Genomic DNA, 13,411 nt, shown 5'->3' with positions numbered 1-13,411 from the left:
CAGTATGACAGCCTCCATATAGCTCTCACTTTAGGTTCCTTTTAAAGAATGCCGCCCATCATTCAGTCTGAGAGAGGATGCTCCTGGTTTCCTCCTAATGCTTTGCTGAGTGGTTGCCTGTGTTCTGGCAGCTAAAAACAAGCACATTCCCTGCTGGCCTAAAATATTATGACACACCATCTACCTTCACTTGCTTTTTTTTCTATTTTGTTTTTAAGGAATCATTACTATGTGAATATCTGCTTATCAGGAACACAGACAATGACAATAATTACACTGTTTTCCTTGTACTGTGAAAGAGACTTGGTACGTTTATCAAGCTTTTATTGTTTTTCCTCAGACCCTTAATTATTAACTCAAAGCGCGCAGGTACAAATAGATGACACTACTGATATCACTCTTCCTTCACAGAGAGGGTCGGGGAGAGGCGGAGATCCGTGCGGCGATTGACAGCAGAAGAGGCAGAGCTACAGCAGAAAGCTCTGCCTCTCAGGGCAGCAGAATCCAGTTGGTCGTGGATGTTTGCCCGGGTATTTGGGGGGTCTAAAGTGCTCGTTTTGCGGCGGGCATGCAGCGGTTTACACCTAATGAGACTTCTGAAGCGAACTAGCAAGTAAAAATAGCAATTTTTGTTCACTTCAGAGTCTCTTTAAGCCTGGAAAGGACTATCTGCATCCAGAGAGGCTTCTTTGCTTCTTAAATGTATCAGAAAATGTAAGCTAAGTTTTTGTTGGTATGTATCTTTACACTGAGAGCTGGCATTACTTGCTGCTCTGGTGGCTGTTTTCCCAGCATTTCTCACAAGGTGAATATGTATGCGGGAAAGATTGGGATCTGCATTGGAAGGTCACAGCAGTTGGAAATTTTAAAGTGAACCTGAGGTGAAAATAAACTGATGAGATAAACAATTGTATTTATCCTCCTACTCCTAAAGTGAGTTTTTTTTTTTTTAGATATCCCATGGTTTTATTTGATATTTAAATATTTACAAAGTAGATTCAATGTTTTATTGTCCCTGCACAATGGCTGTCTAATAAGAGTCCCAGAGTTAAAATACACAAACTATTGACCTTTTTCGATCTCTCCTCAGAAGTTGTATTCTGCCAGGAAATCTTTTATGGCTGTAATTTGCTTATTGGTGAGGTATACTATATTCTTGGCAAGGTACTAGACAGAAGCTGTCATTTGCATGCCTGAAAATTAACTCTTTCAGACAGCAAAAGAAAAAACAGCTTGGTTATTAATGTTTTGCATTGTACATACACGTTTATCTCATTCTCTTACGTCACCTCGGGTACACTTTAATATGCAGTTGCAAAATCCTCAGGCTCACAATGCACATTTACAGGGATTTAAAGGGATACTGTAGGGGTCGGGAGAAAATGAGTTGAACTTACCCGGGGCTTCTAATGGTCCCCCGCAGACATCCTGCGCCCGCGCAGCCGCTCACTGATGCTCCGGCCCCGCCTCCGGTTCACTTCTGGAATTTCAGACTTTAAAGTCTGAAAACCACTGTGCCTGCGCAGCTGCATCCTCGCTCCCGCTGATGTCACCAGGAGTGTATAGCACAAGCCCAGTATGGTCTGTGCCTGCGCAGTACGCTCCTGGTCACATCAGGGGAAGCGAGGAACGGCAACGCAGGCACAGTTTTTTTCAGACTTTAAAGTCTGAAATTGCAGAAGTGAGCTGGAGGCGGGGCCGGAGCATCGGTGAGTGGATGCTCGGGCACAGGATGTCTGCGGGGGACCATTAGAAGCCCCAGGTAAGTTCAACTCCTTTTCCCCGACCCCCCCTACAGTATCCCTTTAAGGGGAATCTTTTAGTGGATGTAACATTTTTCTGCTTTATAAATACTATAAATCAGAAGAAGATTATCTAGACGTTTGGGTGTAAGGGATGATAATCTTTATGAATAATGGAGCTGAACAGTTATTAGAAGAGGGAGAATTGTTCAGATGGAGTGGCTGTTTGGAGATGTTACTGTTTCACCCTTTATATAGAGACATCCCTCATCCCCAGCCCCGGCATTGCGGAGAAAGCAGAATCAGCAGTGTAACGCTATAAGCTGACCTGGTTCAGTCACGGCTTTATTATATATACCTTGGTATGAAAGCATTTTCCACAATATAAGACCGCCTGAGATTTAGAGAAGACTGCTGGGAGAATTGATGTAATTTCTTTACAGAGCTTTCATATAATTGCTCTATGTACTGTATTTTTCTGTGACTATTTCTACTCGGGCTATGTCCACTGTGGGCATTGTTGCATTCCTTGCAACAATAATGGAATGGGAAAGTGGCACTGCATGCTGGGTACAGTGAAGCATACAGTGTTAATGCACGCAATTTTTGTCAGTGCCCGGAATGCCTCATGCCATTTATACCACAATGCACGGGCCACACTGTAAACGCCACATAGGTGGTGAATTTCAATATGGCAATCGGCGTTATGCCACACCACAATGCACCACTGTAAACTTAGCCTTATTGTTGGTAATGTCTACCTCTTTATGTCATCAGTTTGAAGATATCCTCGTGTTGCAAACCTTTTGTAAAAAAATCCAGTCATTACAATAATATCTCTGAATAAGAGAAGGTGATGAGGCAAAATGGTGACTGTTGCTCATCTTAAACTGAACAGAGCACCATTTTTAGCACCCAGGGCATCTCAATAGCACATGAAAAATGCATGTCAACAATGTCTCATTATTAAAATACACTTCCATTTTACCTTTTACTTTACATTTAAAGATTAGCACTTAAAGGGACACTGAAGTGAAAAAAAATATATGATGTAATGAATTGGTTGTGTAGTACAGATAATTACTAGAAGATTAGAAGCAAAGAAAATATTCTCATATTTTTATTTTCAGTTATACTGTATAGTGTTTTTTTTATAACATTGCATCATTCTGTAATATTTGCAGTTTACACACTACTCAGCATTCTAAATGTTTTTACAGAGCAGTCTTGTGAACTATTGACTTGTCCTCTGGAGAGAAAAAGAAGATACAGTGTCTGACAGTTGAGCTAATAAGCTTCAGAAGACAAAGCTCTCTGCGACTTTGAAAGTCGTGGAGCTCAATGGCTTTTTGCATAGAAAATTGGAGTTTCTTAACTCTTCCTGTACTGAAAACAATATTAGACTTATGTCTCTGCTCCTAATGTTTTATTTCTTAGCTGTACTACACATACAAATCATTATATCATAATTTTTTTGCTTCAGTGTCTTTATAAGTTTTATTAGCCTACTTCCGCCTGTCCCTATCCGCAGAGATTTCAGGCAGCTAAAGGCTTGGTAATTGCTTTATTGTACTTATTAGCAAGAAGTAAACTATATGCCTTTTCATCAATAGAGGGATGGGTAATTAGGACAACTTGTACTAAGAGCTTATCTAGATAGAATGTGTGAAGATAGCATCTCTAACATGTGTAAAGAAGGAAGGCGAGAAGGGGAGGGGTGATCATGGCAGCTCCTATAGCTGTTACAAGCCAGGAGAAATTCCAGGGAAAGAAAGGGTGTTTAGTTCCCTTTTAATGGGTTTTTATTTTGATTGCCGTAAAGCATTAAAAGTGACCATATGAAAGTTTCTATGTAATTGATTGGTGACCATCATCCTACTGCCAATTGTATTCTCACATGTCCTTAGATCAGTTTAGAAGTAATGGCATGCCTGTGCCTAGACAATCTTTTCAGTTGATTATCTCTCTATATAATATGCATGTCCAAGTATTACATTTCAAACACTGATTGCATTTAAAGTCACATAGATCATGCTAACCTATTCACGCAACTTAAAGGGCATCCATCATAGTTAACTAAAATTCTAAAATGCCACGTATTTTTCCAGTAATTACCAGCAAACAGTAATGCAAATGGTTTTTTTTTTTTTTTTATCTTTTCATTTTTTTATTTGAAGAAAATGACCTTTACAGAGAACAGTTTTCACTGTGGGCATTACTATGGAGGGCTGTATCCAGTATCCTGTGACTGAAATGTCTTCAGAATGACAGAAAACCGAGACATACCTAGCTTCAAAATAGTGTGTAAATAACTCATCAGCTGCAGCCCTGTTCCTGTGTCTTTCTCTGCTTCGCTCAGTTCTAAACTAAACAGATATTTTTAGGGCAGCACGGTGGCGTAGTGGTTAGATCTCTCGCCTTGCAGCGCTGGGTCCTTGGTTCGAATCCCAGCCAGGGAACTATCTGCAAAGAGTTTGTATGTCCTCTCCGTGTCTGCGTGGGTTTCCTCTGGGCACTCCGGTTTCCTCCCACATTCCAAAAAACATACAGATAAGTTAATTGGCTCCCCCTAAAAATTGGCCCTAGACTACAGTACTTACACTACATAATATAGACATATGGCAATGGTAGGGATTAGATTGTGAGCTCCTTTGAGGGACAGTTAGTGACAAGATATATATATATATATATATATATATATATATATATATATATATATATATATATATATATATATATATATATATATATATACACACTGTACAGCGCTGCGTAATGTGTCGGCGCTATATAAATACTGAATAATAATAATAATAATAATAATATTACAGCCAGGAAGTGCTCATTCTGAATGGTGGCTGTAAGCATCCAAGAACAGGAATAGAAATAAGGGTCCTTCCATTTAGAATCCTTTCTCTGTAGTTGAAAAATCTCTCAGCTGTTCTCATATGATCTGTGAGAAAGTAGTGTGTGTAAACAAAGTAGAAACAAACAGTAAATCATGCCTCTGTGAATAGTGACAGGGATGTGGCACCTATCTACAAGGTACCGTTCTGGCCTCGACGCCAACTTTTGAAGCAGGGACCTGATAGACAAGGCATTTCTTTCACACAGGCTGTGATAAGAGACTCCTGAAAATCCTCCTATTGTTACTGGCTAATAGCTCTATAGGTATGTGGGGTTTACGGAAATGACAGTTTCTTTGATAGTTGTCCTTTAATAACAAGGTTTTTTTTTTTCAATCTATTGCCAAGAGTTATTGCTGTTTTAGTGTTGACCTTCATATAACTATTTGTATTTTTTTTAATGTTCAAAATATACTAACAGTTGAACTTTTTGTTCAGTTATTCCTAATCTGTTAGTCACCGCAGAGAAAACAAGAATGGGAACTTTTTCAGAACAAAACCTTTACAGTGCCCTGACTTACCCTTTTGGAGCATAGCAATATTTAAGAGACAGATATCCTTATGCAATTCACTTTCAGTCTGCACCTCTCAGCATTTTCTCATATGTGTTAGTGGACTTTACCATTGTTGGGAAAGTCTCTGTTTACTTATTTTACATTTCAGCTGTAGCCTTGTTTCAGTCACTTGTTTTCTAGGCTGCATATGTTATAATTTGGTGGAATTTTTCTTCTGCTTCCAGCATCAATTCCCTGATTCTCCTAATATGCTCTACTTCTTTAAAGGACACCTGAAGTGAGAGGGATATGGAGGCTGACATTTATTTCCTTTTAAACAATGCCAGTTGCCTGGCAGTCCTGCAGATCTCTTTGGCTGCATTAGTGTCTGAATTGCACACCTGAAACATGCATTTGGCAAATGTAGTCAAGCTTCAGTCAGAAACATCTGCTCGTTCGGTGTCTATGGTTAAACGTATTAGTGGCATAGGGACAGAAAGACGTAGACAGACAATTGTGCATTATCTAAAAGGAAATAAATATGTCAGCCTCTGCATTCCTCTCATTTCAGGTGTGCTTTAAGTCAACTTGCCACAGAAGAATCCTAGTTTTCCATACTTAGGGATAACCTCTTTTGTGCCGTCTAGATTTATTGTAATTGCTCACAGATCTTGTGAGGATGTTTATAAAAAGGATTTCAGGGATATTGTTCATCTTATGTGTTACCTGACAAAGCTGAGACCAGTATGTTTATTAGGGCTTGCTTCACACTACAAGAGCTTTTCTTAGAGCTTTGGGATTTTAAAAGCTCATGCTAATGTTATCCTATGTGTGTGTTCACATTGGAGTGATGCGATTTGTAAAATCCCCCATAACATTGCATTAGCAAGAGCTTTTCAAAATCACTAGTGCTTAAAAAGCTCTTGTAGTGTGAACAAGCCCTTAGGCTTGCTTCATCACCACAAGTGCACCATTGTATCCTCGTCCTTTTTGCACCTCTAACACTTATCTGACAAGGCAGGATAAATTCTGTGCAGCAAAGCCAGAGGGCAGTTATTTGGAAAGCTGTATCCTTTTTGAGGATATGGAACACTTTGGTGAGGAGCAAGCCAGAATGCCAATCTACTGATATCTCTCCTCCTAGTGACCAGTCCTCAAAGAACTTTCCTGACCTGTCAAGGATAATGGAGTTCAGGGCCTTTAACATTTTGAAATAGACAGTAGGTAGCTAGGCGTTATTGTGAATCTTCATTACTCTTATTCAGACCATTGGCCTATCGGTGCAAAAATGCAGGAGTTGTACTGGCAAAAGGCTGACTCGTGGGTAGCAGGTCAGATAGGCCTATCTGTCATGGCAGTACTGCTACTGCACCTCATACCTTTTTGCTGATGGCCAACGTGAATTATTATTATTATTATTATTTAGTATTTATATAGCGCCGACATATTACGCAGCACTGTACAGTGTATATATATGTATTGTCTTGTCGCTAACTGTCCCTCAAAGGAGCTCACAATCTAATCCCTACCATTGCCATATGTCTATATTATGTAGTGTAAGTACTGTAGTCTAGGGCCAATTTTTTAGGGGGAAGCCAATTAACTTATCCGTATGTTTTTGGAATGTGGGAGGAAACCGGAGTGCCCGGAGGAAACCCACGCAGACACGGAGAGAACATACAAACTCTTTGCAGATAGTGCCCTGGCTGGTATTCGAACCAGGGACCCAGCGCTGCAAGGCGAGAGAGCTAACCACTACGCCACCGTGCTGCCCATGTCAAATGTGGTGATTTTTATTCAGACTATGAGCCATCTATGTTAAACTGAATCTGCTATAGTGATGACGATCACACAGTTACAGTGCTGCTAGTCCTGCCTATCTTCATGAGTGCACACCTCTTTGTCTTTTTACACATGAAAGCTTGAAATACTATGTTTTGTATGCCCATCTTCCTTTAAAAGTTCTCTGTAGCTGAAATATCCTGAGACAGGTCCTTTTCTTCTAGCCATTCTTGAAGTGCACATATCCCTTAGATACCAGTTTGTGTAATTGTGTCAAAGAAACCTCTGGAAATAGGCACTATAGACTGGCTGCTACGACATCAATTTTAGGGTCTAAGAAGCTCTCCAATATTTAGGATTTGAGAACATGAACCCTCCCTCCTCCAATTTGTGTTTAGTCAGGGTGTCTAGGTTTATTCTTGTGCACTGCCATGCAGATCTGAACATGTTCCACAATTGAATTTGTTTATACTAGAACATTGTAGAGCTTGCTCATGGACATACAGTATATTGCAATAAATATTGCAGTTTAGGTAACTGGTTCATCTTTAATGTTTATAGAGCCCATCTATGTAAATGTTGTCCAATCTCACTTGGTGCTTTTCTTTTCCAGCACGGGTTTAAAATTTTAGAAAAACAACTGGGTAAGAGACCTTGGTCTACAAATCCCTAAATATTTTATGCTTGTGGACTTGGGCATGAGCTGAAAGTTGCCTGCCAAGGGTCTGAGCTCTCCTGGTTCCATTTAGACATTTAGCAGCTCAGATTAAGTGTAATTAGCTTTGTAATTGCCGACCTTTACAAAAGCTGCTAATTCTCTCAACACATTCATGAGGAAGACGCTCAGGGACATACAGCAACAAATCATCAGCAAAAATTGCCTTTTTATGGGTCCTGTCACCTTCTGTCAATCCCATAATATCTGTGTTTTCTCTAATAGCCTTGCCAGGTGCTTCATAATCCCAATGCACAGGGCAGGGAAAGGTAGAATCCTTGTTATGCTCTTTTAGAGATGTATATCCTGTCTCACAAGGAACCGTATACTCTGATTCTAGCAGAGGCTCTACAATATAAGGCCATTAACATGTATTCTAGTGGTCAAGGATAGACCTATTTGACATCCGCATGGCCCTGCCTGTGCTTACATGTTACATAAGTATAGTATCCATAGCCCAGAACTACTTCCAAAATCTGCTGACAGTCTTGTGTATGTGAGTTACAGCTGACAGCGGAAGGGGGGAGTGAAGAGGGAGGTATGTGTCTTGAAGAGAATGTTTTTTTTTTTCATCATTCCGAGCCAGGCTAAATGTATGACCATTTATATAGAATGATCTGTGCTTGACTTATACATGCATAGCACAGTATTCGTAAAGTGATGGAACTGATATTTACACTTAACTGGCGAGTGGCGAATGATTCGATTTGAAGTGATAGGAATGTCCATTGAATGAAAATGAATCCCTCTGACAAAATGACGGTGTGCTAGGATATGTAAAATTGGGCCTGCTAGTAGGCATCAATCAGACCTGCATGAATCCTTGTGTGTTTGTGTAAGACCCATCAATATTGTGCTGGTAGGGGCGTAGCAGTAGGGGGTGCAGAGGTAGCGACCGCATTGGGGCCCTGTCTCAATTGCAGTATTAGCTCTCTATTGGGCCTGTGCTCATAATAATCACTTCTATAGATACTGTGAATAGTGGTAATCATTAACAAACTGCTCCCCATCCCCTTCTTGCACCTCTGACACTGTAGTTGCCATTGGCAGGTTTTGGTGCGCCGTATCAATTGCTATGTATAAAGTGCTTGGGGGGCCCCAGTGTAAAACTTGCATCAGTGCCCACAGCTCCTTAGCTACGCCACTGTGTGCTGGTGTGGGCACAATGCAGGATGTGGTGCACAGATGTGCGGGCACAGGATCGCACTCACCTGCATAGACTGGCTGCATGGTGCCAGGAAGTCCAGCCCTGCTTTCCTCCTCTGCATTTCCTGTTCTCTGGATGCCTGGGCCCTTATGTAATTCACTTTTTCTCCTAAGTTTTCTCTTAGGATATAATGTTTAATCTTTTGTTCAAAATACATTTTCAGCACTCTGCAACATAAAAAAGTGCCAAAACGTAGTTGAAAAAGTAGTGTCATAATATTATTTTCTGTTTCATAGTATTTTCTTGTTTGCTGCTGGCTTGAAATGCAGTTTATTGAAAGGGTGTAAAAAAAAACCCCTAGGACTTAGTTCAGGAGTAAACGTTAATTGAATATGGACCCTGTAGTTTACAAATTGTTACTGGTTCAGACCCCTCGTAGACTATTAGTACAGAACAGCAGGGTACTCACACAGCAGCCCTGAACAAAGAAATGGTTTTCTATAGCATCAGTGGAATGCAGTCTATATCAACACATTTGTGTAACATCACACATATATCTTTATTGCACATATATATTGTATTTCACTGATGCTATAGGAAACCCCTACATCTTTGTTCAGGGCTCGTATGTGAGTACCCTACTGGTTCATCATTTTGTCCATGTGGCACAGGACTCCTTTTCTCTTAAATTGAGAGTTTTGCCTTCTAGTACTAAGAGGACAGCCTTTTAGGTCTGTTATAGTGCTTGTTACTATAAAATAGGTGGTTGTTACAGCAGTTATTAGACTAGAATGGGGCTTAAAGAGGAACTTCTGCCTGAACAAACATATTGCCATTAAGTTACATTAGTTATAGTGGCTTGCAAAAGTATTTGGCCCCCTTGAAGTTTTCCACATTTTGTCACATTACTGCCACAAACATGAATCAATTTTATTGGAATTCCACGTGAAAGACCAATACAAAGTGGTGTACACGTGAGAAGTGGAACGAAATTCATACATGATTCCAAACATTTTTTACAAACAACTGCAAAGTGGGGTGTGCGTAATTATTCGGCCCCCTGAGTCAATACTTTATAGAACCACCTTTTGCAGCAATTACAGCTGCCAGTCGTTTAGGGTATGTCTCTACCAGCTTTGCACATCTAGAGACTGAAATCCTTGCCCATTCTTCTTTGCAAAACAGCTCCAGCTCAGTCAGATTAGATGGACAGCGTTTGTGAACAGCAGTTTTCAGATCTTGCCACAGATTTTCGATTGGATTTAGATCTGGACTTTGACTGGGCCATTCTAACACATGGATATGTTTTGTTTTAAACCATTCCATTGTTGCCCTGGCTTTATGTTTAGGGTCGTTGTCCTGCTGGAAGGTGATCCTCCGCCCCAGTCTTTTGCAGACTCCAAGAGGTTTTCTTCCAAGATTGCCCTGTATTTGGCTCCATCCATCTTCACATCAACTCTGACCAGCTTCCCTGTCTCTGCTGAAGAGAAGCACCCCCAGAGCATGATGCTGCCGCCACCATATTTGACAGTGGGGATGGTGTGTTCAGACTGATGTGCAGTGTTAGTTTTCTGCCACACATAGCATTTTGCATTTTGGCCAAAAAGTTCAGTTTTGGTCTCATCTGACCAGAGCACCTTCTTCCACATGTTTGTTGTGTCCCTGCATGCCTTGTGGCAAACTGCAAACGGGACTTCTTATGCTTTTCTGTTAACAATGGCTTTCTTCTTGCCACTCTTCCATAAAGGCCAATTTTGTGCAGTGCACGACTAATAGTTGTCCTATGGACAGATTCCCCCACCTGAGCTGTAGATCTCTGCAGCTTGTCCATAGTCACCATGGACCTCTTGACTGCGTTTTCTGGTCAGCGCTCTCCTTGTTCTGCCTGTAAGTTTAGGTGGACGGCCTTGTCTTGGTAGGTTTACAGTTGTGCCATACTCCTTCCATTTCTGAATGATCGTTTGAACAGTGCTCCGTGGGATGTTCAAGGCTTTGGAAATCTTTTTGTAGCCTAAGCCTGCTTTAAATTTCTCAATAACTTTATCCCTGACCTGTTTGGTGTGTTCTTTGGACTTCATGGTGTTGTTGCTCCCAATATTCTCTTAGACAACCTCTGATGTCTTCACAGAGCAGCTATATTTGTACTGACATTAGATTACACACAGGTGCACTCTATTTAGTCATTAGCACTCAGCAGGCAATGTCTATAGGCAACTGACTGCACTCAGACCAAAGGGTGCTGAATAATTACGCACACCCCACTTTGCAGTTATTGATTTGTAAAAAAAATGTTTGGAATCATGTATGATTGTTATTGTATTTCTCACGTGTACACCACTTTGTATTGGTCTTTCACGTGGAATTCCAATAAAATTGATTCATGTTTGTGGCAGTAATGTGACAAAATGTGGAAAACTTCAAGGGGGCCGAATATTTTTGCAAGCCACCGTATGTTAATTAAAATAGATAGTTAGTATAATCTCTTACCCACCCTGATTTAAAGAACCGGCAAATGTTTGATTTCATGAGGGCAGCCATCTTTTTGGTTGAAAGGAGGTGACAGGGAGCATGAGACACAGTTCCAACTGTCCTGTGTGCTGATCACCCCCTCCCAGTTGCTAGGCAACGTGAATAACAACATAGGAAATCCCATCAAGCTTTGCACAGCATCAGGGGAAAAAAGCCCGGGCAGTTTTCTTTGATGGGTGGAGCTTAGCTAAAAATGCAGCTAAAAATGAGGCTTGGGTAAGAAAAACAAAGTTCTGATGCTGTGAAACTGTTAAAGAAACACCAAGCCTTTTCAGTTCTGCTGAGTAGATTTTTAGTCCGGAGGTTCACTTTAAAGCATCATTCTTTCAACTGTTTGATGCATCTTGCATGAGGGGCCCAACCAGACGTGACTGGGGAGCTGCTCCAGATCTTCTCAGCCAGGCCATTGTGGATAGTGTTTTATACTACTGATGATAAAATGTGTGACCTGCATAAACCATGTCCCGTTCATTGTGTAGTATCTTGGAGGAGAACACTGTATGAATCAATAACTAGATACGGTAAATGTCAGTTTTCTATATAATTATATGAACGGTTTGTGACATGTTGATATATTTTTCTCTGTAACTGAATCATTTTGCCAGGCATATACTCTCACAGCATTACAAGACCATTTTAGCACACTTCATTCTGTCAAGATATTCTCCTTTTTTCTGGAATACTCAAAATGATCTATATTTGTTTCCTCAGAACAAGTTTACCATCTCCGATGTTTTCCAGAAATGATTTCAGTATTTGGAGTATTTTAAGAAAATGCATTGGAATGGTAAGAATGAATTTCTAAAACATGTATTTGATTGAGGCTAGGTTTACAGTGGTCAGTTGCATAATGCACGCATTCTAATGCGTTGTAATGAGTGTGAACTGCTATGGAGACCAGACATAGGGCTTGATTCATTAAGCTGTGCTGATAAAGCAGAGCAGATTAATATAGGCCAATCAAAGTGCGGGAATCGCATTCTAAAAAGCTGCAGGACCCGATGGGGCTCAGGGCAGGATTAGCGGAGCAGCCGCTATTTAAAAGGAGTGTGTTTAAGTTACCGACGCACGATACGCAGCACTACCGCGCGTGCTGAAATTTTAACTCGCGCTGCTCAACTTAAGCGCAGGTTAATGGATGAAGCCCATAAACTTTAATATAAAGCCTGCATGTAGCGAATTAGAATAACCCGATCAGTTAGGGCCCTTTCACACCAGAGGGATTTTTCGGCGTTTTAATGCCACGGCCGAAGTTGGCGTTTTGCTAGGTAAAAGAAAGTCCATAGACTTTCATTTTACCTTTCACATCTAACTCGGCGTTTTGGAGCGTTGCGTTTCAACGCTCCCAGGAGCTTTTTCAGGGCTGTTAACAGCCGAAGTTGGCTGTTGGCGTTCCAATGATAGTCAATGGAAAACGCCAACTTCAGCGTTTCAAAGCCTTTTCAAAGCGTTTTACAGCTATCTTGTTCACTTATTTTTATAGAAGAAAAAAAGGACGTTTTCATATGAGCTGTAAAACTCTTTCAAAACGCTTTGAAAACGCTTTGAAAACACTATGTATTGGCGTTAAGCAAAAGGCTGACTTTCAGCCTTTTCTACCGCAGCCTCTAGTGTGAAAGAGCCTTTACAACGCAGTATTGTGAACAGCCCCATAGAATTGTATGGGCAGTGAGTTGACAAGCCAAATTATTCTGCAACACAACTGACCACTGTGAACAGGGCCTGAAGCTGCTTAATGTTTGTTTGATTAAACAATGTTGTTGAAGTAAATTACAGTTCTCTGTCTCCGGGTAACTAGCTTTTTTTTTTTTTGTTTAACACAAATTTTATTTGAATAAATTTGCATAGCATATACATTCAGAACAAGATGTATTCACAAGTAAGCACGTTAAAAGCTCAAATCTAATCCTCTTCTTCTAGCATAATATCAGGTTCCATGACTAAGGTACATTGCAGAGGGAATTTTAGTATTATTGTTGAATAACATCATATAAACCATATTACTGTTAATAATATAACATTAAACGGAGAGAGAACTAGGAGGGGGGATGGGGAGTGGGCGAAAAGGAAAGGGGATCATGGGTGGAGGGGAGGGG

At 40.6% G+C, this 13,411-nt stretch overlaps 1 protein-coding gene across 4 annotated transcripts in view; it reads left to right on the top strand.

Moving 5' to 3' along the window:
- The window catches only part of OSBPL1A (oxysterol binding protein like 1A), a 253,225-nt gene that overhangs the window by 162,107 nt on the left and 77,707 nt on the right, over positions 1 to 13,411 (top strand). For all 4 annotated transcript variants that reach the window (XM_068237280.1, XM_068237278.1, XM_068237281.1 and 1 more), the window contains one exon: positions 12,027 to 12,102. In XM_068237280.1, the coding sequence (XP_068093381.1) occupies positions 12,027 to 12,102 (76 nt within the window). The remainder of the gene's footprint in view (positions 1 to 12,026; positions 12,103 to 13,411) is intronic.

The sequence above is a fragment of the Hyperolius riggenbachi genome, chromosome 5 (assembly GCF_040937935.1).
Source record: "Hyperolius riggenbachi isolate aHypRig1 chromosome 5, aHypRig1.pri, whole genome shotgun sequence".
NCBI lineage: Eukaryota > Metazoa > Chordata > Amphibia > Anura > Hyperoliidae > Hyperolius > Hyperolius riggenbachi.
This window is presented reverse-complemented; position numbering and strand designations above follow the sequence as displayed.